At 48.2% G+C, this 24,698-nt stretch overlaps 3 protein-coding genes across 3 annotated transcripts; all 3 read right to left on the bottom strand.

Annotated features, from left to right (window-relative positions):
• Nucleotides 1–500: 500 nt before the first annotated feature.
• On the bottom strand, nucleotides 501–24,163 carry LOC118506195. The gene is made up of 13 exons (XM_036042991.1): nucleotides 23,842–24,163; nucleotides 22,933–23,774; nucleotides 22,754–22,870; nucleotides 22,434–22,685; nucleotides 22,104–22,108; nucleotides 21,507–21,730; nucleotides 21,040–21,174; nucleotides 20,255–20,979; nucleotides 8,327–8,633; nucleotides 7,304–7,823; nucleotides 6,395–6,701; nucleotides 6,179–6,298; nucleotides 501–1,388 (listed from the first exon to the last, which is right to left on the bottom strand). Exons 1-13 carry the CDS (start codon nucleotides 24,067–24,069, stop codon nucleotides 1,013–1,015), a joined length of 4,158 nt encoding a protein of 1,385 aa, XP_035898884.1. The 5' UTR covers nucleotides 24,070–24,163; the 3' UTR covers nucleotides 501–1,012.
• On the bottom strand, nucleotides 19,706–21,090 carry LOC118508125 (fatty acyl-CoA reductase wat-like). Its single transcript, XM_036047633.1, has 3 exons — nucleotides 20,255–21,090; nucleotides 20,071–20,187; nucleotides 19,706–20,011 (listed from the first exon to the last, which is right to left on the bottom strand). Exons 1-3 carry the CDS (start codon nucleotides 20,962–20,964, stop codon nucleotides 19,756–19,758), a joined length of 1,083 nt encoding a protein of 360 aa, XP_035903526.1. The 5' UTR covers nucleotides 20,965–21,090; the 3' UTR covers nucleotides 19,706–19,755.
• Nucleotides 20,952–21,861, bottom strand: LOC118508127 (putative fatty acyl-CoA reductase CG5065). Its single transcript, XM_036047635.1, has 2 exons — nucleotides 21,507–21,861; nucleotides 20,952–21,174 (listed from the first exon to the last, which is right to left on the bottom strand). Exons 1-2 carry the CDS (start codon nucleotides 21,741–21,743, stop codon nucleotides 21,019–21,021), a joined length of 393 nt encoding a protein of 130 aa, XP_035903528.1. The 5' UTR covers nucleotides 21,744–21,861; the 3' UTR covers nucleotides 20,952–21,018.
• Nucleotides 24,164–24,698: the final 535 nt, after the last annotated feature.

The raw sequence follows: 24,698 nt of genomic DNA, 5'->3' as shown, positions 1-24,698 counted from the left end.
ACGTTTCGGGCTGCCTGAGCGTTTGACAGTAGTGACAGCTAGGAAATGTTAAGGCGCCTCTACACTCCCCAGCTGGTACGGTGCATAATGTAAACAAAACCTTTTTATTAGAAATTTTAGAGGAGAAATCATCGGGAATTTAGTCGAAATTTCTTGTTTTGTAATAAATTAATAATATTTTGCCTATTTTCAAATCATAACAAGGTGTAAAGTCATACTAAAGTCACAGAAACAAACAATACAGTCGTCATGTCCGAAGAAGCTGCTTAGAGGCTGCATACCGCAACTTCAGGCCTGCAACGCTGCTTAGTAGCTTAAAGTAGGCTTAAAGAAGGCTCATTTGTTAGAGAAGAACCGCGTTGCCCTCGCTATATCTCTTCCTGTTTATTTTTTAACTCTGATGCAGTAAAGTAAGATAAATTCCACGCCCGAACAAAAATTCGGATTTGTGATACATCCACTACACACCTCCAGCAATGAAGTAAAAACCCGGAACCGGATACAAAAAAGCCTACAAAATGTTTATTTTATTCATTAATTAATTTAATCGTTATCATTTGTGGAAAAAATCTGTCACTGAACTTCAGGTATCTTAGCTCTACGTAGCTAGTGGCAAAGTTGTTGTTGTTTTCTTGTTATTATTACTCTATACTTTAAATGATGTTTTTCGTGATGTTGATGTTTCCGTTTCCGTTTCTGGTTTTCTCGTTTGTGTGTGTGTGTAGTTGTGTACGTGTGTCGTGTGATTGATTACTTGCGTTCAGTAAATAGTTTTGTATTGCGGTTCGCTGCGGCTTGCGCTGGCTGTTTGCTGGTTGCTGCGGTGTTGCGCCGTGTTGCAGGACCTATCCATCCTGCCTATATTCATACCCCACTCCTACCTCAGCATCGCGAGAGAGGCTGTATGTGTGTGACTCTGTGTGTGTGTATTTTGCTGTTGTGTTCGTGTCCCATTTTCCGACTTAAATTCAACCTAAATAAATTGGAAGCGTACTTGGAGTTGGAAAGTTCTTCACACCTTGTTGAAGAGATTTTTGAATATCTTCAGCGCGATAATAAACACGGAGCTCCACAGCAGGTAGAACAGGCCACTGTTGAGCTTTTTCGATTCCCGCAGCTGTTTCGACTCCTTCAGCTTCCGCTCGCTGATGCTGGGGCTGCGCGGGCTGCGCGGCTGGACGGCGTACTTGATCACGCCCGGCACAAAGTTCCGGTAGTACTCGGTCCAGTCGATCTTCCTGATGTCGAGCGGGAACATTTCCGCCTCGAGCGGTGACATCTCGTCGCTGATCCGGCGGATGTTGGCGTTAGTCATCTTCCAGTCGTTCAGGCAGAAGAAGCGCAACACTTCGCTCAGCGTCACCATCTTGGAGAACAATCGTTGCATTCTGGAAGGCAAGCGTAAAGCGGAGGTCATATTATTATAGCTGAGGGCTCGTTCTTTTCGCAGACCAATATTTGCGTACGGTTAAGGGTTAGCCTGTGAGCGGCTTCTTGAAAACACGAACTATCTAGCACGAGGATAATGCCATCGATCTTACATGAAGAGTAAACTCAATAATTGCATCTTCCAAGAGCACTTTGGCTCATTAGAGAGCTCGCCTTGGCGAAGGCTTCTTTCTTCGAGAAGCAATAAAAAAAACAGGCCTCGAAAAGCCTTCAACGTGCATCGGACCTCGTCCGCCGACAGCTGACATAACCGAATCGGGGGCCATTTGAATGCGCTGTGCCTATGTAATAGGTATGTCGCGAGATTTCGTGCTCCCAAAAATTAGCATCATCTCATGCGAGTCCAGCCATTTGCAAAACCGGATTGAAGCCACTGAAGGTGACGGGTAGCGAGCGTGAGTCGGGGCCAAGTCGGGACCTTCCCTGTTGTGAATTTTTGGGTCACAGGTTACATAAACTTCATCCGCGGTCAGGGGCTTTCAACACGGGGGAAGAGAGGGGGGGGGGGGGAGAGTTCAGCTAACCCGTCCGTTAGGTGCCTTATGGATTTCCCGCGCAGCTTAGAAAGAGGTCAACCCGTTTTGTTTACCATCAGCATCGAAATCGTAAACCATGTCGCGTGGGAACAATTGGAGGGAAGAGGAGTTTCCGAATAGCTGGCACTCATATTTAGATTATTAATGCGCATTATTCAATCGCTCAACATCTGATGTCGCGAAGAGGAGTTCCGTGAGCTGTTGAAAGTGATAAAAAGGGTACATAAGAATTGGAGTTTCTTAACTGAACTGAACCTGTCCAACCCGGTGTTACGGCACGGTTGAACGAGGCAAACCTCATGGAAGGTGGCACTGTAACTTGCCCGCCATGGCACCTCAATTGCGTCAATCGCTTTCTTAAGAGAGAAAAAAAACCGGTAAAGAACCCTTCAAGGCAAGGGCTCCGAGCCGATGTAAACGCAATTACAGGTGCTGTTGCAATCGCTCGTCAACCATTCTTGAGCTGTGCTGCAGGTTCATCGGCACCAGATCAGATCCGAGCGCACTAATTATGCAATCGATTCCCCTGTGCAGCTGCAACCTGCAGCAGTTAACCTCCCGATCGCCTTCGGCGAACCCGTATCCGAATTCGACGGCATGGCCATCCACCATTCACCCATGTCCCGAGCGCGCGCAACATATGACCGAGGGCATCATCATCAGCGTCACCTTCTACCACTCCACCGAAAACGGGGGCTGGAGAAGCTTGTCTATTGCAGAGCATTTAGCCGGTCGCCAAACATGGTTCATTACACCGCAAATCTGCAGTGAGAAGAGAGCGACAGGAAAGAAAAAAATAGCAGCAAACCCGTTGACCATGGATCGATCCATGTTCTTGCATTAGACGTGTTTGTCGGATTGAACGCCATCCGATTTCGCCAGTCGCAGGAGCGCACCAATGCGTTTAATGTTGCACGAACCAATTTGTCTCGCACGCTTGCTCAACATTCTACGGAGCAGTACAAAGGTGGCGAATAAAAGGTGGGTCGGTGATACTAACTGCAAGCGAGAGGTACGAACAGCGAACGACAATCATTTGACGTAAATCAAGATATTGAATTCCATTACCCAAAACTGTCCTCAATTCTTCGATTACTGGCCTTTGACGTCACACCAGCATCTCATATTTAAAAAAGCCACCAAACAAATTGGTTGGATTGAGAACACAAAATCCTTTTGGAGACATTCCAATGGCGATTGGACGCACGCAAAGACAGTTCATCCCTTTCCCAGGGTGGGTTCTCTCAATTTTTAATGTATTTAAATTTTCCATAAACAACCAGCCCCCAACGGAACCTAACTTCGAACCTGCTTTCTTCTATCGAAGACAAATGAATTCTTCATTAACGTGCCATGCCAAGAGCCGTTAGGCATGGTCGTCTGTCTGTCGGGCAGGGTAAGTCTGGAGTCCTCCCAAAGATCCCGTAGGACCGATCGAACCTGACGTCACACACTCAAAAGGGAATATGTTAATTTGCAATGTGATTCACCTTGTTTTTTGGCTTAGGTTGTTTGTGCAGTGCTAGAATTTCACAATTCGTGCCAACCAGCGAAAGGTTCTTGCCGACGTGAGCGTGTCTGCAGCGTCTTACACGCTAGATTTGCCAGACAGTAAGCAAAGAACACAGTTAGCAGATGCTGTATGGTGTGTTAATAGGTAGCGTGTAATTTTCCAAATTGCATCCTACTTCTTCGGCCAAGCTCCAGGAAAGCTGTGGTAGCGCGTAAGTAGTTGCGGATAATCTCGTGAGGATGGGTGCATGAGCTGTTGGAAAGCCATTATTGCGGATTCTCACACGGAAGGCTTTATCGTTCTGATTGTAACAGTTTGATTTGGTTTCTGCGAACCAGGGTACTGTTTTAATTGGCTGCTGTTAAGTACGGGTTTGGGAGAGGATTTTTCAATTTGGATCATTATCAATTGTAGGAAGAGATTTTGCAAATCAAATAAGGCTGTCTTTCTGGTTGTTATGAATTCTCAGACTTGATTTACCCATTGCTGGCTAGTTGGTCCTGTAGAGGGATGAAGGGTGCAGACCGAGCTTAACTCTAGTTAAGTCGGGTTTGTATAAATTTTGTCATTGGTGTTATGCGGTCCAATAATTTTATTCTACAAATCTTGAAATTCTTGCGACAAACAGGCTTAAGCCATCAAAGAGCATATGGCATTTCTGACCGCCCGATGGTAGAGGTGACACCGTCGTCGATCTTCACTCGACAGAACCAGAGATCAAATCCCATCCAGAACGTCCTTTGCTAGTGAGGACTGACTATCCAACTACATGGTATTAATAAGACTGGTAATCCAGAAATGGCAGGTATGTCCTAAGAGAGGTCATTAAGCCAAGAAGGAGAAGAAGAAGAAGAAGAAGAAGACTTTTCACAGTATAACCTCCAGGCGACTTGATCTGTCCAATGCTTGACTTTATTCGGAACTGGAAAACCCGCCCTGAGTATGAGGGGGATTCTCCAGTGGGGTCCTTCATTTGAGAGTCAACAATGAAATTGTTAAATTTTTCCAACTTCAACTTTACACCTCAAAACTGTTTCAAAAGGTCTTATTTACTGTAATAGCTTATTACAGGATTCCAACAACGTCATGTAATCGAGTGAAAGACAAACGAGTCGCTCTTGCTTCTTTTAATCACAATTCCCCACTATTTTCCACTCGGTGATAAATATGTTATCGGACCATTAAATAATCGCTTAATTTGTACAAATGAAAACACCTCTCTGTTACTCCCGGGGCAAAATACAAAAACAAAAACACTTCTTTCTCGCAACGATTACGTACCCTTGTCTGCGTATCTTTCTGTGTCAACGAAATGAAAACTCATCACCTGATGAACGAAAAGAGTCAAACCCCCACGTGCGAGACGCTTTTCCGTGGAAATGTAAAGCCCCTACCACCACCACGCTTGATTCGAATGATTTAACGATCGCTCGGTTTTCGACCCCTTCACCAGTTCGCGAAGATGCTCCAGCAAAGGAAAAGGCCGCACCATTAAAAGCAGAGGAAAAGGAGAAGGAAAAATTGCAAACCGCCTGGCCGCATGAGTCACGCGCGAACGGGATCGAGTTCATCGATCGCGTACGCGTCGATCTGGGGTAGCTGGGTGAAAGCTTTATGAAATCTGCAATTTGCATTACGAACCAAACTCCGATGCTGCCGTACGCATTCCCGGTGCTCGGTATTGAACTAACCTTATCGATCCGTCCGACCGTCGGATCGCTTAACCTTCTGCTCTAACAATCGTTTTGGGTTTGATGGGCTGTTTGGAAGGGTCCTAATTTACGATGCGTACTGCGAATGCTATTTTCCGACCAAAGCTGTGGTTAAGTGAACAAAACCCACCAGGACCCGGTTGCATGGCGCTACGGCAGTTCGCTCCATTTTTTTTATGTGGTTGCTGTTGCTGCTGATTTTTCCCTCCTGGACGAAGCCGCTATCCGTGCCGGCTAACCCAGTTTTGCCATTGATTAAACAGTGAACCTTCCGACACACACACAGAGTTAGTGGAGGAGCCGTGGAGAGCCCACCGAAGCCAAACCGGAGCAACAAACTCTCTTGCGGAATTTCGCGAAACCTTTGCAGTGTTTGGGTCGGGGGAGGAGGAGGAGGAGGAGGAGAAGAGGATTAGACGAGGAAGCCGAGGGAGGAGGGGGCATCAACGCTCACCACCCCTAACTGCTGGCGTGCCATTTTTCCATCTTTCACGGCAGGGTAAAAACGAACACTCCATTCCCCCCTAGAAGCAAAGCCTCCCGGACGGTCAGTGGATATCAGTGAGGTGGAAAGAAATAAACTGTGCATTCACCGGCCGCGGGGTAGACTCTGGCGGGAAGCGGGAGTTACCGTTACCGCACAACTAGAGAAGCATCAGCAGTTACTTGCCGCTATCTGGCACACAGCTGATGATGAGACTCCAGGTGTCGCGAAGGTGTGTGGAGGGCACACAAAGAAGAGGGGAAGCTTCCCGACCGCGACTAGGGAAAGCGAACACCACCGTACAGCACACATTTCTGTTGTTGCTGTTGCTTTTCTTTTCATGGTGGCATGGCCGCAAAAAAAAAAAACACGATGAAGGCCCATAAATCGCTAACGGACACGGGAAACCGAACCATGTCAGGACGAATGCCTTAATAGTGCTAGTTGAAGTAGGGGAAGAAGGGGAGAAACTGATAACACTTACATTTTTTCCTTTCCAGTGAAGGTCCGGATCAGATCCAGACAGAAGGCCTGGAACATCATGATTCGCTTGCAGATTGCGTACCGCACCGGGTTGACCGTGATTGTGCCGGTGAAGTATTTTCTGGTGAGATAGAAAAATGGGCAAAACAAATCGCCCGCCCAAAAGTTGTTACTCGCTACTGTGTCCAGTAAAAGCCGGCGAGATCGCGATACTTACGCCACTAGTTTCCGGATTGGACCGAGACCGCTGAAGAACCCGTTGATCACCTGGTCCCAGGTCCAGAGGTTGCAGTCGTCGGTGTAGTTGTAGACGGGAATGCTCTTGGTGACGCTCGATTTGCTCACATCGTACGCGCACACGAGCAGCGCATTGACGCAGAAGTCGACCGGTACGATGAACGGCTTCTTTTTGGGATCCAGCAGGGCGGCACTGTAGAGGCCCTGGGACAGTGGCACCACCATGCCGCTCGGTCCGTTAAAGTTATCGACCCATCCAGGTACGGGCTCCCGGTAGCTGGAGGTCACTGGGGGGGGGGGGGAGGGTTTGGAAATACACATTTGACAATCAATCAATACGCACACAGACGAGGCTCGGGGGACTGGGACTAATCCTATTGCTCGCTTGTTTCTCTAAGGTTAATCTGATGCTTGTGAATCTTGAATAGTTAAGTCCAGGAAGGCTTGGAATCAAATTTACATTCAATATACACGCCTAGGGGACTGATCAGTAATTAAGAGACGCTCTAGCAAAACAACGATAAGGTGAATTTATGCAAAGATGATCGGAGAGGGTGTGATCTCGATGGGGGCCGGGCAAGGAACGTGGGATGCGTGTTTTCCTGCTCGAATTTCGCACGACATCCGCGTGGAACAATGCAATCGCGTGTCATTCGATTAAAGCAACGGCGGGAAGGAAGCTACTAGTTTACTATAATGAATCGAGTTCTTAAGTAGATGTTTGGAGGTGCACGTTTTGCATTGCAGATTGTACCCGTGATCTGTTCTGCTCGAGAAAAATGGAACAGAATAATGAATATCGATCCTATCTCCTTTCGATTATCAAGTTACTTAGCCTCATGGCGTATTATTAAAAGGGCGGTAATTTCATTGCTTGGCTGGAGCTTACCTATCGGTGGTCTAAATATTCCGATTGGCAGATGCCCGAACTTGTCGCGCACCACCACCTCGGCACACTTTTTGCTGAACGTGTACGAGTTCGGGAACGTGCCGAGTACGACCGGCGACAGGAACTGTTTGTGGTCGTCCTGCAGCTTCGCGAACGTGCTCTTGATGTTGTCGTACCCGCCGAACCCGATGTCGTCGTAGATCTTCTCCTCGATCAGCGTCCGGTTGCAGTTCGAGTAGAACGTCGACACGTGGATGACGGACTTGATGCGCCGGGCACCGCTGAGCAGGTTGAGCACGCGCCGCGTACACTCGACGTTCGTTTCCAGCGCCTGGTCGAGCGCCTCGTTGAAGTTAACGGAAGCGAGCAGATTGAACGCGACCTCCACCTCATGCCGGAGCCGGTCGCGCAGCGCCGGCTCTAGGCCGAGATCATCCCGCTCGAAGTTCACCTCGACCGCCTCGATCTTGTCAAACAGGGCCTTCGCTGCCTTGGTCTCGTTCCGAACACGGTCAAATAACTGTCCGAGTTCGGGGGAGGGAAAGACGGAGGGAGAGTGGAAGAGAGAGAGAGAGAGAGAGAGAGAAAATTGGAGCAACATGCCAGATACAGAAACATCGCAGGTACGTTTTTGGAGGAACGATTCTTGGACGGATGATGCGCAGCGCAGCGGAGATCGTTGGGATCTATCAAATTAAGCAAACGATGGAAAGGGAAGAAAAGCATCTCAAGTGGAGATGCTACCACGGAACTGTGGCACGGGCACAGCAGCGCGCAATAACGCATTTTAAGACGCTTAATTAAGCATAACGACCTTGCACAGCCAGGCCCTCCCCGGTGGGTACCCGGGATCGCTTGATCACTTGTGCGCATTTCTTCCTTTATGCCTCATTTGCCTCATTTAACCACATCCGCGACATCAGCGGCAGACGTCGCCTGCCACCGTCCATTATCATCGCATTCCCGACTGACACCGAATCATCACACACCGCACAGAGCACACACACGCACACACACACTTACCATCGACTTAAGAATCTGCTCTAATCGCATCTGTGCACTGTAGTCACGCTTTCGGCGAATCAGGACGTATATCTTGCGCGCGTCCAAACATCGGAGCAGCTTTTCCAGCAGCACCTTCCCGAGGAAACCGCTCGCACCGGTGATCAGGACGACCGAGTCCTGGTAGAACTCGATCACCTTCGAGCCGCAGGTGTCACTCATACTGCTGTGGCCGTTGTGAAGTTGCGAACGCACCGCTGCTGCTCCTGCTTCCTGCCTCTGCACCCTGATAGGCCCTATGGTGGAAGATGTGCTTGGTGCCGACGTCGATTACGATAGACTAATGAGGCGAGGCCCTTAATGGTGTGGTACCTTACGGGCGGCCAGACACTTGCAACCTACACTCACTCGCACACACTCGGGCGCGCACACACGCACTACCGCAACTCTGGGACACACTGGCACCCTTTCAGGACACGCTCTGTATTATCCAACGATCATTGATACCGTAGGAAAATGCATAAAGATTGCACACTAATTAATTCACCGTGGAACACCGATCAGCTATCAATACATCAAGCACGACTCTTTGCTTTGGTAACTTTCGCACAACCCCCAATCGACACACCGCGCTATTGCACTGCTTTTGCTTTCGGCACACGCCCACAGATCACAGCTGGAGGATCTTACAATGGTCGAAGTATTCCTGAAAGTATACACCGAAGGTAAAAAGGGGTCGAAATGGTCGTTTCTATTCTGGCCGAAGTTCTAACCACTACTTCTGGAGTATTCAGCACACAAACTTCGTCCAAGTTCCGACGCCTAGTGCTTCTTATCTCCTATCGTGTGGCACCGATATTGGAAAGTGTGTGGTTGGGCCCGGGGCTTGTACCTCGCTGCAAGTAGTGAGTCCCCCTTCTTTCTGTTCAAGTACGGTCCGAAAGTGGGGTAGAACAGCAAAAAGGGAATGGTTTCAATCAACAGTTCTTCCACCTGCTCCAACGAACCACCTCCAATGCACGGCACACGGCCTGGCCCGGTGGCAAGTGCATCGACATGTAAACAAATGCTGCCCTTGCTCTTGCACTGCGCCACGATGACGCAGTGATACCCCCTCCCCTCCTACCCCCCTTTCACTCTGTGTGTGTGTGTGTGAGAGAGAGCGACTGGGTAATGGACGAAACGCGTCGAGTTCCCGTCCATTTTGCGTCCGGCGTGTACCGAGGCCCGAGTCGAGACACGTTCGTTTACTACGCGCGCGACCACAATTTCTTCTGCACTTTAAATATTAATCAATTTACACCGTTTCCGCTTTCTGTCTGGCCGTAGTAGGCGAAACTGCGGAATGTCAAACCGCGGTGTGTCTACTGTCAACTGAAAACACGTGCACACTGGTGTGTGCGCATGTGTGCCAACGATGTTCTGGCCGCTGGAACTGGTGCTCCGGAGCGGGCATGGCGGCAGGACGGAGTGACATTAGTGGAGTGGATGATGGTTTGGTAATTGGTACTAAATCTCTCGCCCTATCTCGCTTCTTCGCTTTCTCTCTCTCTCTTCGTATCCCCCAGTGTGGGGGGCTTGTGGAGCGAAGCGGCTTTGCCTAAATTGCATCATGCAAACTTCAATCACCACGCCTTCGAGTGTCGACCGATTAGGGCAGATTAGGTTCGCCGAAGGGCTGATACCGTACCCACCGTATCACACTACGCTCCGTGTGGCCCCATATCGTTTATGTCATACAGAAAAATCACCATGCGGAAGGTACCTCACACATACACCACTGTCACACATACGCACGCACGGAACACACTTTCGCTGTCTCCCTCCGGTCACGGATAAGATTTGCGCTGAAGGGGAAGATAATGTTCCCTGTTGCCTAACTTCCTGTCCTATCAGTCCGGCACATCCACGAAACTACGCTTCCCTGTTCAGCCTCTTGCTGGGCACTGTCTTCAACCTCCGTAGCCCGCAGCTGTCACACCGAGTCAACCGAGTATCTGCCAAATCTGAATGCCCAAAATCCAGCCGAAACCAGGCGAACCAGTTAACCGACCGTACACATGCACGCAGTCCAAAAGGCTGGGACAGCGGCAATCCGTGCGATACATCCCGCACCCCCGCGCGATTGCCCGCACCAGCTTTGCCAAAAAGGCAGCAGCAGCGGAAAGACAAGTGCCTTTTCGTCGCCCATTTCTTTTGTGCGCACACTCGGGGTGGAACTCTCTGCAACACACCCGGAACGTCACGTCGCTGTTGTCGCTGCAATGGGGGTTGTAGTTTTGCCGTGTTTTCTTTCTGCCTGTTTGAGGGCGCCGTGTGCTGACACAATCTTGTCGAGGATTCTTTTGCTTCGGGATGTCCCTGCGTCCTTCCGGTACGACGGGGCGGCTTACCGTTTTAGTGCGCCGCGTTCTGCAATTTTGGTAGCTTTCGGTGGCGTCGCAGGCAACCGACGCCGGAACGTTACCGCTTAATCGCTATTTAAGGTCGTTCAATACACTTTATCCCATTTTTATTTTGGGCTACAGGGGTCCTTCCCAGCTATTGCACCCGGCTATTGCTTTGGGTGGTTAAGTACCCTCGGTCGTTTGCAATTGCAATCCAACAATCACAGGTAACTGAACGAGAATCTCGGACTGTCTTCGACTCGCTCGTTCCTCAGGACACACGCACGCTCAGTGTCGTAGGATATGGTTGGGATAACAGTAGGGACACACGCTTTGCAGCAGCTGCACCTTGCAGATGTACGTCCCGCCGTGCTTGGCACTTACGTGCGTCTTACCAGCAGGACCAGAATTCTACCTCAGCAGTGAGCCACTGCTGACCAACGATATCCACAACACATCACACGTAAGATTAGAACACACTCGGTCGGAAGACTCGACTGGCTGACCGTCTGTCTGTCTGTCTGCCTATACACCCAGGTAGTCCTAGGCAGAAGGTGTTGCTAGAGAAAGGTCCCGATACCGACTGGTTCGCTCTCGACTGCTGACCAACTGACCGACCCGTGGTACCCGCGTTACGACGATAGAGCGCACGCAACATCCAAAACATCACTGAACCGCCGCTACTGGCACCGGGGGCCTCGCAGTGCATGGTTGTGGGATCTGCAGGTGCGCACAACCACCACCCCTTTCACTCACAACGCCGTGGCCCGTTCGCGCTGGCCATGTTCGCTAACTTTGCCTCTTCCTTTCTCCGGGCGCTCTTCTAACCACCCCAACAAAACACAGTCACACATACACACACACAAACATACAACCAAGAGCAAATCCATCTCAAGCCGGCTGTAAAGTAACTGCATCACGCTCTTGCTTCCCAAACTCTGGCGAGCCACACTCTCAACCGAGCCTATGCGGACGGTCTCACTCTGGCCGTTTGTTTCACTTGAAGCTACCGAAATACCAGGGGAAAATTGAGACTAATGTTTCACTGGTTAGTGCACGAGATTTTTTTGCTGTAACGTGTGTTAAACAGATTCTTTACTTTATGATCCCTGTTACGGAGGAGGGAGACTTTTTTCTGCTTCTCTGTTTACGGACCACTCAAACTCTTGAAGACACTACACGGTGCACGCACGCACGCACGTCCGTTCAGTTTCGCGTTGTAATTCGGAATGAATTCGGAATGAATGAATATCGACGGGATTGCCGTGAATGCTTTGCTCACAGTGCGCAGTACCCTGCGGATTGTGAGCAATGCAACGGTGCCGGGCGGCCATTCGTGGCAGGTGCGTAAATATGAAACCGGTCAGTTTTTGAAAGAACTACCCGCTGTGGGTCTTAGCATCTAATATCATGTATATAAGAAGGTTCGGTAAGATTTAGGAAGAATCGGTTGTTAATTGAGTTGTTTTTTTTTCTTTTTTATTTGGCTCGGGGCACAACTTCAGAATGAATGGCATAAGATTACCGAATTTCTTGACTTAATTCACCCATAGCTGAACAGTAAGACCTGCGTATGGGGAATCATCCTGATAGGATTTGATATCGGCTCTGTCGTACTAGTTATTAGCCTCTAAGCCACCAGACATCCTTATTATAATTCCTTACAACTTCAATCGGTATTACTCGGTCATCTCTGATAGGATCTAAGTTTGTTTCCTTCGTGTTAGCAGCAGCCATCCTCTGTCAATAAATCACCGTGATGAGCACAATTCTTTAGGTCAATTTAATTTGTTCTGTATTGTATTTCATGCGACAGCGACACCGGTCTTCATAAGTCAGGACCGGGGTTCAAGTCTCATCTGGGCCGTTGCCGATAGTGAGGACTGACTATCAAACTAAGCGGTAACAGTAAGTCTAGTAAGCCAAAAATGGTAGGCATAACCTAAGAGGTCGTTAGGCCAAAGAAGAAGAAGAGAAGAAGTAAGACTATCTCGGCAAGATTTTCTCTAATTAATCCAAATCCGATAAATAATAAAAAAGTAAAATATTTTGAAATGTGTTCACACATTTTTCTATTTTCAGGACCATGTAGCCCAATAAAGAAGAAATTATACAGAAAACAGTTTTCCAAACAGACAACCGATAAACGGTTTCATTTTTACACACCCACCGGCTCTGCTCGCGGTTTCTGCCCTCCGTCGGTTCTGCTGCGTTCGGATAGGTGAGATGATTCCATCGATGAACCAACAGCAGCAGCAGCAGCAGCAGCAGTAGCGCCAACACACGAAAGGAAGAGAAGCGAGTGAGTAAAAAACTTTCACCGTGAGATTCGTCCTACTTTCGCTACGGTCTATGCGGGACGATGTTTTCTTCTCCCGTGTCTTCTCCCTTGCCCTTACTGCCCCCCTCTCTTTCTCTCTCGCTTGCTCAAGGCGTCTTCCCACTCGCTTGCTCACGCACAACCCCCTCCCATCGGGGAAGCATACGTGCGTGTTTGATTCTTCAGGTGCAATTTTAAATCCCGCCATTGTGCGATGGAGGTGACGGTGGTGGACACGCGCTCATTGTTTTGCATGCTGTCCCGGAAAGGGGCCACATTCCCATCTCACCCTCCCGTTTTTCCCTTTTTTTTGGGATGCATGTGTGTGTATGTGTGTGAGAAGATTTAAATGTCAAACATTGGCTGTCAACACTGCAACACTTCCGTTATCCTTTTAAATGTCTGGAAGTCACTCACGCACACACAGGCGCCTGCATCAGCAGTGTAGTAAACACAACCACCAACCAATCAAACTAACTGCCCTCTTTCTGGCAAGCAGTTGGATGAAGCGTGATTGGGTTCTTTGGGGTGTGCGAGCGTGCGTGTGTGTGCGTGCTCGTGTGCATTATCCATAAGCATAATATGCTACCGTAAACATAGCCTTAATGCTGCCTGAAGGTTAAAAGCCGAGACACGAACAACAGCGACTGTGAATCAGATGCGACGACCCTACGACATATCGGACAGAAGGGACGTTGAACCCCTAACACACTGTGCGTACATGCGTGTGCGTGTGTGTGTGTGCGTGCATAATGCGCCCCAATTAAGGGGGCCCCCCCTGTTTTGATTCAGGATATGTACGACCCGGGTGGTGTGTTGTGTTGTTCCTCTTTTATTAGATGGCCCTTTTAAAGAATTGAAGGGACTTCAGCGGACACACTTGGCTTTATTCTTCCGGGTGCGATGTTCTGTTGGTTTTGTGTGCCCTTCTCGAAGCGTTTAATCAATTCAATCAGTGAGCATCAGTAGCGTGAACTGTTTCGTGTAAAAGTTAGCCACGGTAGACAGGTTGGTGCAGCCCAAGAACTATGCCAGGAATGCATCGGTGCAGTCAGCAGAATGCATACGAACGTCCAAAAGCACACAACCGATACCCGGTCGTTGGTCATGGGAGAAAGTGAATGGAGCTCGAGAAGATAAACAAACGAACAAGACAACGGGGCAAAGGAGAGAGAAAAAAAACAAAGACTGAAAGGGAAAGGGCCCACCGAATGAAGGCGAAGTGCGGCCATGAAAAAAAAAACGCGCGCGCCGCAATCGCGCCCTACATCGCCCTGCCCTCCTCCAGGAGTCGGTCCCGGGAGGGCGCTTTTTTCGAATGTAGTTCGGTAGGTCCGGTTCAGGAGAAAGCGCGCGCGTGGTCCCGATCCCGACATATTCTTTGCCGCGCTCGACGGGTCGGGTGCCCGGAAAGAGAACGAACGATTCCCAAAACGGGGCTTCTTCGCGCACCCATGGCGGGAGACTCCTGCGAGTCTCGCAGCACCATGATGCAGCATCATTACAGTGAGTGGTTCGACATCGCCGAAAGTCCTCAATGCCCCCCACAGCCGAAATGGTATTATGAAATATCGAAGCAGAAGAGAAACGAAGGCAAGGAGCGCGAAAGCGATGTAAAAAGCTGAAGCAAAATACGCACAATTTTTACAAACCGAACCACGGTGGTGATAGAGACGGCAAAAGGAAAAGGAGTTGAGCGAGCGGCAAGCAGTTGCAAGTCCAGGGATAGGCAACATTCATATGATCTCCGCTCATAAACTGTTCGTTGTAAGGGGATTTGTTTTATTTTTTTTGGGGTTTTGTTTTTTTGGACCAGGCTCTCCGGGGTCCATGTGTTTGGGGAGAGTCTGACACACCGGACCCCCTGCTGTAGCACGTGTTACGTAATGGCGCTTGGTTCGAGACGCGATCGAGAAGGAAGTGGAGTTTTCGAGGAGGATAATTTTGGCGCCAAAATATTGAAGAAGGTGATTAGGATCGCATCAGCTAAGAAGCGTACCGCCAGGAGGAAGGCTATTAAGGATATCGAATTTCCCGTACAACGTTCAGGATGCAAATACAGTGCTGACGTTACTTGGGGGACTCGACAGGATATTCGCTTCAGGGGGGGGCTTTAATGGAGAAGTATTCAAAGTTAAAGTTGAAGAAAATTGATGGTAACCCCAACGAATTCCAAGCTGTTTTAAACTTTAACTTTGATGAGCAATATTTTAGAAGGTTGTATTATGGATCTAGTGCTTCTGAGGAGAAGCATAGCTCTTTAGCGTTCCCCTTCAAGATTTGAGGACAAATTGGGCCAAAGCCTATGAAGATGCCACGGGCTGAGATCGAATCTCATGTTTTCAAACAAAAATCGCTGCTACTCCATTCGTTAGGTTCCCTTCCCTCCCCTGTGCTCTCGGCTGATGTATTCGTACGTGTGTGTGTGTGTGTTTGTGTGTATATGCCCACCCGAAATCGATGAATTAATCGCATGAATGAAGTAACCGAAGGAAAAAAAAACCCGCGCCCCACACCATCGCCGAGAGTGCCAGGCCTTTCGGAAGATTCAGGTCAGCGGTCAGCTTTCGAAGCCCCGCATCCGCGTTACGGCACCGACAGCGCGCGCGGGAGTATTTTTGGGCAGATTTGCCGGAGCAGCTGAACCGCGACCGCGAATAACCCGCGGTACGCATAGCTCCCCCCCTCTCCCTCCTCGGAGATGGTGTGGCCGGTTCGCGATGTAAGGCATTAGAATTTACGTAACACACTTCGTTGCCACTGCGCTCCCTCTCGTCTTGTCTCGCTCCACAAGGGAGACGCACGCATTTTTTTTTGGTGAACCGTTTATTATTATTAACTTTGGGATCGTCTTCGGGCTGCATCTTCGGGTTTTTGTGAGAGTGGCTGTGTCTGTGTGTGCGAGGGAAGAAAAAGGGCAAAGGGAAGGAGAAGCTGGGACTGGGTTGTAAGACATGACACGCTACAAACATACGCGGGACAAAAACGTATTAATAAGCCTTTTTGATTGGGATTGGGAATAGAGATCTGAAAATAAATCTAGAATACAAAACAACAAGCCGGCATAGGGAGAAAACCCGGGAGTACTCGGCAATCAATGCTCATTCAAAGGATCCTGATCTTTTGGCAATTCTGAGAATTCCTACCGTATGCGGTACGATGACGTAACGGAAACGTCATCGGTGGAAGAAAATATACGGCCGCGGGGACGGGGCCGCAATGATGTTGAGCGCGTCTGCGCGCCTGCGGCATCTAGCCATCGTATGTTTCCGGAACTGCTGTCACACGTGTGTGCCAATTGATGCCGGATCTTGCCGGTTGCCGGTCGATTCTGGCGGTCAAGGAGCTCAAGGTAGTGTCGTTGTGCTGTGACGTCGCCAACCGGGAAGGTGTCAATGCGACCGATAGAATGTTAAGGTTACGAGCCAGATGTTTTGTGGACTAATGATTCGTTTTTTCAACTATACTACACATTTTTATTTGTTTTTTAATTATAAAATGGAATAAATATTGGGTAAAAATCAAAAACTGAAGAATTTATTCTAGGAAAATCCTTTGAATAATTAGAAGGCTTCTTACGCCTGAAAGTATGCAACCATAATTACATGTATAAGACTGCTAATAGTAAGAAGCACTCGTCCAGGTTCTAACGTCAATGCTGCCAGTTCTGTTCCGATGGATGATGAGATGAAAAATAGTTTTGCAAATCTTTGAGGGTTTTCACTTCTCCAACCTAACGAGCAAATATTGACGTAAAAAGGGTAATAAAAATAAATCAGAGGACACAGCTCGACTCGGGAACATATTACCATTAATAAAGAAAAGGCCAAAACATGACAATATGACGCAAAGGTGTCCTTGGGATGATTAAAGACCTACAATACATTATAATGAGCCGGCAATATTTGCACCATAATGAAATAAAATCCCACCAAAAGAAAAGAATGAGCGTGACGCCAAAGATTGTGCGTTGACAAATCGACGTAGCATAAGCGTTCTGCCGCAACGATAGCTTCATCGCACTCAAGCATTTTGAACGGTTCCCATATGGCAGCCACCTTAAAAATAGAGTACGTATATCCGCTCTCTAGACGCGGTGTGTGTTTGGATTTTTTACGCAATGCGCCTAGCAATTCGATCCCTGACACCGCGTATGAGCGGCAGTAGCAGCGCCAGTTGCTGCTGTTGTGCTTCGTTCCGTATGCAGTGACGCACTATTGGCGTGTGAGTGTGCTAAGGTACGATTGATTAGCAGAAGTTTGTGTGTAATCGTTAATAATTCATTCTTCGACTAGGGCGACACCGACACTGGCTATTAAACAGTGTATGACGGATATTGGGTTAATTTAATTAGTTGCTTTCGAGATGAGTTTGGTGACGAACCCGATTGGAAATTTGTCTTCGAAAATAACCATGATTATATAAAAAAGGCTAATTGTGATAACACCCAGGTACTATTTTATTAATCTCGACTCGTCAGGACCCATCTCTTCTTCAGCAACTCGAGACCGATCGAGTAATAATACCAAAAATTACACAATTCGCAAACCGCTCCACACTCGGCCATTGGATTGGGCCGATATCCGCCAAAACAGATAAAATCATACTTCTTTTAGTCAACTCGCGTGCCCCAATACCGACCACCAAAGATGGCCGACAAACGATCGTAAGTCTCGCCGTATGTTACGATGGAGCCTTTTGTTTACAGTTCGACGAAAAGCATCGGAATGTTGTCCCCAAACCGGGCGGATATACGCATTCCCGAGGTTTTGCTCGGAAAACAGAAAATCCTGCCCGCGTGTCCTACATTACGGACTCTCGTCCCGGCTCGCTAGCGTGCGTCTCTCCGGGGAAGGTCTTTTAGATTTGGTCGAATCGCGATCGCGACGCCTGACACCGACCTGACACTGATTCGTCTCGGTCGTCTGACGGTTTGGCCTCCATAACGGGTCACACGAACCAGCCGATCGATAGGGGGAGGATTGGAGGCTGTCCTCCTCCATATCTTACACAAAATGGACACCCCGCCCCAGCAGCAATCGATCGGATGATCGCGGCAAACGATGATGCCAGAGTATGTGTTTTTCTCATTCCACCATTCCACGTCTACACGTTCGAAGCCTCGAACACCGAAAGCTTCAGCCACCACGGTTGTTATGCAAGGCTTTGGGGTGCGATTGTTGCGAATTTGGCTGCTGCTGTCCCACTGGTGTTCGTAGCAGTTTCGAGGGACCTTACTTGTGCGTGTACGCGTGTGTGCAGGAGCTGTTTCTTTACATCTTTTGTTACCTATCTCGGATGCTTTTGTTTTATTTCTTTATCATCATTTGCTTTTCGGTTTCACTTTCCGCGAACGGTTTGGCCTACAATTCTTCTCTGTTTTTTTCTGTCTTTCTTTATGGTTTATCTTTAAGATATTCCCCACTCGCGGGTCATCCACTACGGTTGCGTATGACGCACGTGCGCCCTCCAGCTTCGGCACATGTTTGCTCCCCTTCTGGTTATGCGCACATAAATAAACACGTCACCTACAATCAGCTGGGAGACGACGAGGCCGAAAAACCAAAAGCAAAAAAAAGTCCCAAACCGCTTGAGCACAAAAATAGACGCGAGAGTATGCTCCGCGGCAAAAAGAATCAATGGCTCAAACGGTTCGGCAGAGTCGCAAGTTATGCGCGTGATGTTTACGTTTGGTGGGCAATTTATGCTTACCGATTCGCGCCAAGTTGAGGATAATTTTTTTAAGAACTGATAATGAGGCTAAGTAGTGCACATTGTTTAGTGGCGATTAGTGCCAACAATTATTTTGTTACAGATATTCCATAACAGGAGGGAGCTGTTTGCGGTGCCAATGTTGCGCAACAGAAGAGGCAATTATTAAAAGTAATTTTTATTCGGGTAAAATAAGTGATCAGTTGAATGTTTTTGTTAATAATTAAAAATGAAAATAAAGAGAAAAATCGACAGGAGAGTATTCGAAAGAAACGATCACAAAGCATGCCATGATGGATGTATACATATTGCATACATTTAGGCGCAGATGATGAAATCCGTTGGGCAATTCAAATACCACAATTTTTCGAAGCAATACAAAAATTTAATTTCCTTCCAATTTAAAATCGAAGCAATTTACTAACTTCACCTCTCACAAGCTTAAGCTATGCACCGGAAGCGTTGACCAAAGTTAGACACATGTTCTGAACCGTTTATCTTATCAGCACGATGCGTTTGGTCAACAGATCGGTTTCGCAGTGTCTTTAGGTCTGTCTGCCGCTTACCGTCGCTCGCGGTTTTGATGGATGGATTAGTCACTGGAGCTGAGAGTATCGGTTATCAACTGAAGTCTGTTCGGAATCTATCAAACAAATGTAACCCAGCTGTTGGATGTAGTGACTGCACGGTGTATGATATAATATTCTGAAATGATGTCACTAGGTCTAAGCGGTCTTATCGTCCGGACACTCCCTTGTTGGGGATTTGATGGATTTTGGAATTATGAACGAAGGAAGCAAACCAACACACGTGACGTGAAGTTGCCACAGTTGGGGGTTAACTGGCTTTAAGGCGTTGTGTGAAGCAATCAATCAATATCTTAAACTGGGGATTTAATGGAAGGCATAGAGTAATTTTTTATTCGTTGTTCAGTCTACGGTGTATGATGAAGTTATAAATCTAAATGTGATGGAAAGAAAAATACGTCTTTAATCTTTTGAGTCTCTCTACAGTCAAGAGGCCACGCAGCTTTAACAATCTAGCTTCTTTTTCTGACGTCTTCTTAGCTCCCGTCGCTCCAGCTCGATTGACAGTCCTTTTGCGTAATGCTTAAAGTATTCTTTCCAATCCATATGATCAACGTCAAACTCTAGCAATGACTTATCGGCTTTGGATAGCAATGTGTGCATCCGCTTCACATTATCATTGCGCGCCGTCCAGGTGTGGCAACGGAAGTGTTCCACAGCATCGGCCAGAGTTCTTAGTCCTGACACAAGACTTACATTGCTGCAAAAAGAAAGAATATATATTGAAAAGTTTGGATACAGTTAACCTTATCCACATACCATTTTGGCTTTCCAAAAATTGACAGCACCATATCTCCGAGGTATGCTACGAAAAACATCCACCAGAAGGTGATCCTAGACAGGATTTTCCAGCGTGTAATACGTGTTCGAATATTGCTAGAAATGTTTTGTTGGGAATGTAATTTTAAAGTCTACTGCTACATCAAGCATTCAGCATACGTACCACAGCTTGCGACCCATGACAGTTGGCAGCTCAGCTCCCACCAAAGCCACGAACTGTTGCCATGAGTGTAGATTTTGGTCAAAGTAAAAGTTGTACACCGGTGGAGTAGAAGCGTGCCGATCGAATGATTCCCGCACACGGTTCTGCTCGTGCCGTGCTTTAATGTCGCACGCCGCAGTGATCATACCGGCGATACAGTAATCCACCGGAGTTAATGCTGGACAGGCGGTAGGATCTCCGTAATACCAAAGGAGCCGCTCCTTCAGTGTCGGAATACTCAGTCCCGTCACACCCTGTATGCAATCTACCCAGCCGGGCACAGGCTCAGCGTAGCTGGGTGTCACAATCGGTGGTCGGAAGATCCCGACCGGTAGATCGCCGAACTTTTGCTGAATCATTACCTCGGCACACTTTTTGCTAAACACATAATTGTTGGGTAGTGGCGATATGATTGCCGGCATCAGTTTCGCCCTTTCGGACTCCGTTAGGGGGTTTATTATTTGTCGAATGTTTTCCCACCCACCGAAACGGATGTCGTCGTAGACGCACTCTTCGATGTGTAATCGATCGCAGTTGGAGTAGAACGTGGAGACGTGTACGATCGCTTGCAGATGGGGTGCGTCCCGAAGAAAGCTGTACAATCGTTCCGGCACCGTGACGTTAGTGTCCAGGATGGTTTGAAATCCTAGGTCAAAGCGAACCGCAGCCATTACGTGGAATACAACCTGTTTAAATATAGCTGTATTACTTTGTTGAATCACATTTTAATCCTTATGATATATTACCTGTACTTCTTTCAGTATGTCAGACCTGTTGGGTTCCCGCACAAACTCATCGCACGTGAAATCGGTATCGATTGCAACCAGCTTCGCAAACACCTTATCGGGATGTATTGCAGACGCCCGTATTGTATCAAATATCTACAGAAGAGAAGCATTTACCCGTTGAACTACAATTAAAATAATTACAGACGTCAACGGTGTGTTTAATGATTTCATCACGCTTAAAGCACTCGATTGGTTGCTTTCCACACAGTTAGCTGAACTTCCTCTGGCCAAGGACACGCTACACGCTCACTGCACTATGTCACCTCGAGCTCAAACGATCAGTAAACCTGTTTCATACATCCTTGCCACATCGAGCAATCCGTGTGATCCGTACAGCGACTTGGTCGATGAACCTAGTTTCCTCATACACCAACTCAACTCTCGATAGGGATCGTTTTCCCTGCCCCAAAAACAAACATACTAACCGGATCACTAATCATTTGCTGCAAACGTTGCGCCGAGCTTGTGCCACGCTTCTCGCGTATGAGTAGAACAATTTTCTTCACGCCAAAGCTTCGCAACAACTTTTCCACCAGCACTTTACCGAGAAACCCGGTACTACCCGTCACCAAAACCACGGAATCGCGATAAAACTCCGAAACGTGTAAAGCTTTCCCTTCGTCAGTGTTGCTGACGGTTTGCACCGAATCTGTGGGATTCATTGGAATTTTGCCATGCAACAGATCTTCAAACAAAACTTTCAAGATTCACTGTGGAAGCCGTGTGGAACCGTTTTCTGATAGCACTTGGATGCGATGGATTGCAAAATACTACTGATGGTATGTTGCTTCTATTGCTCAACCCTTATATCACCAGCGCTCTCCGGATATATGACTTGGTACTTGCATGTCCACGTTATCCTTGATCGTGGAGCTCTTGTATAAGGTGTTTGCAAGGTGAGCTACAGGATTAGCGGAACGGATTCTAGCGGAAACTGTGCACTGTGACGATGACGCTACGTTACCAGGGAGATGGCAATGTGATACTGCTTCCGAGAAATTTCAAATAAGAACTGGCAGTACTTTTGCTGAAAAAAGTGGTTGTAAGACCGATACCAAAGACCGCCTGACATTGTGTCGTATTTATTCGCAGACATCACACTTGTGCAAAGGTAAGCATTGGAATTTGCTGGTGTAGCATCCTCACGTTTCTAAAGACACAAAGCAAATGAAACACTTTTCGGACGTCATTGAACAGTAGTAATAACACAGGATGCTGTAGATTTGAGAGCTAAAAATTAGGAGTTTTTTTGTATAAAACAAACACTGTTCATTTGATTAAATATTTAACGAGCTAACAAACATCGCACACGTGCCGTAGTCCTGCTGGTGAAGCGTAGCTCCACACATTACGATGCCTTCCGACACTGCTGCTGTCTGCGGTGATTCTTTCTCATCAGCTCCATGGCAATGCCCTTGGCGTATGATTTGTGATAATCCGTCCAATCTATCTGTTCGCCGTCAAAGTCAAGCCGCTGCGCATCATCCCGGGACAGAAGCGCTAGCATCCGCTTCACATTGCTGTTATCCATCGTCCACATGTGACAGCGGAAGTACTCGACGGCGTTGGCCAGCGTAGTGATGGCGGACACGACTTTCAAGTTACTATTTACGGATAAACGTCAGTCAGTTAGAACATTGGTGAATGGTGGTGTATCGATTAACTGCATTACCTGCCACGCTTTCCGAACCAGGCCAATATCTCATCCGCAACGCGCGCCTGCAGCGTCATCAACCATAAGAGTATTTGGGGAAAAATCTTCCACGGACTGATACGACACTTGATGCGACTGTAATGCAAACAAGAAACAGATGACTAGACGGTTCAAAGCCTGAACACCTTTGCGCGTACCTCATCCATCGATCGAGTGGCGTCTGCAATCCAGACCCAACAAGGTGCACGTAATCTCCGTACGTGAATCGGTTCTTCTCGAACGTAAAGTTGTACACCGGGACCGGTTTTTCAACCGGCAGGATAGTGCACTGTCGCCGGTAAATGTCGCACGCCGCAGCCAACATGCCCGAAACGGTGTGATCGACCGGTGACATGAAGGGTTTCACGTCCGGATTACCGTAGTACCACATGGTTTTGCCCAGCACGACCGGCACACAGAGCCCGGTAGCACCGTGGAAACAGTCCACCCAACCGGGCTCGGGCTCTCGGTAGCTCGATATTACGATCGGTGGTCGAAAGATTCCGATCGGCAGTTTACCGAACTCGCGGCCAACCATCGCTTCGGCACACTTCTTGCTGAACACGTACGAGTTCGGCATATCACCGAGCACCAGCCGGGTCATGCGCTCCTTCTCCGTGGGGCTTAGCGTCTTGAAGAATTGCTGGATGTGGTCCAGACCACCGTACGGGACGTCATCGTAGATGCGCTCTTCGATGTACTTACGGTCGCAGTTCGAGTAGAACGTCGACACATGTACGATCGAGCGCAGTTCCGCCATGGAGCTGGCCAGTGCGTAAAGACGCTTGGCGGAGGTGACATTGGTGGCGATCGCATCGTCCAGCACCTCATCGAACCGGATGGACGCCATCACGTGGAATATGATCTGCACTTCGTTGCACAGTTTCGCTTTATCCACATCGTCGACAATATCTTCCCGTTCGAACGTGGTGTCCATGGCCACCACCTTCGCGAGCAGTTCCTTCGCATCCGGCGCCGTACTACGTATCCTGTCGAATATCTGCAAAAAGGAGCGGAAACCAAACGATCATTTCCGGAACTTCACAACTTCACACCGAGACACTAACCGGTCCTTCAAGCATCCGCTGCAAACGATCCGAAGCACTGACGTTCTGCTTGCGTCGGATGAGTAAAACGATTTTCTTCACTGCGAAACACCTGAGCAACTTTTCCACCAACACCTTCCCGATAAAGCCCGTGCCACCGGTAACGAGCACGGTCGCATCACGATAGAACTCGGCCACATTCAGCGTACCCTCCGCCATCGGTCCCGTATCGATCGTTTCGGTATTCATCGTTTGGTTTTTCGAATCAAAACACTTAACACCTTGTTGCACCACACTAAAACAAATTCAAATTCTGAACAGCTTCCCGATTCTTGCTGACGATCCAGGGAGGCTACAAATGCACTGACCAGAGCCACGGTTCTGCTGCAAGCCTTTATATCGGTCAGGCGAAATACGGAAATAACAACGCACGGAACGTGTTTCCCGTGCGCAACGCATCCCGACCTAGTCAGCACTAGGTTTGTGGGGCGTTTGCTGATCGATCAGTAGGTGAGCAAAGGCTCCTTGGAAGAAGCATGAGTTGAGCTGGTTTTTTGTTGTCGTTAATGCAACGCATGCCTTTTCTTATTCTCAACGCTCATCGTCATTGTTATCCGCACGGCGGCCACAGGGCTCATGATGGTCACGCATGATCCAGCAAGTACCACTGAGCGATGGGCGGCACTGAGACTGAGCGACAGCGATGTAATTTATAGCCCTTCAACGCTAAATGTCGTTTGGCCAGTAGTTGGCAAACGGGTTATTTATGTTCTCCGGATGAGATTGGTTGAGCAGCACTGGCTGGCAGTAGGTGGAGAGTTATTTAAATATGTTTTTGACATATGTAGCATGACAGCAGGTGTTTGTTAGATTCGATT

This window comes from Anopheles stephensi, chromosome 2 (genome assembly GCF_013141755.1).
Source record: "Anopheles stephensi strain Indian chromosome 2, UCI_ANSTEP_V1.0, whole genome shotgun sequence".
In the NCBI taxonomy this organism is placed as follows: domain Eukaryota; kingdom Metazoa; phylum Arthropoda; class Insecta; order Diptera; family Culicidae; genus Anopheles; species Anopheles stephensi.
This window is presented reverse-complemented; position numbering and strand designations above follow the sequence as displayed.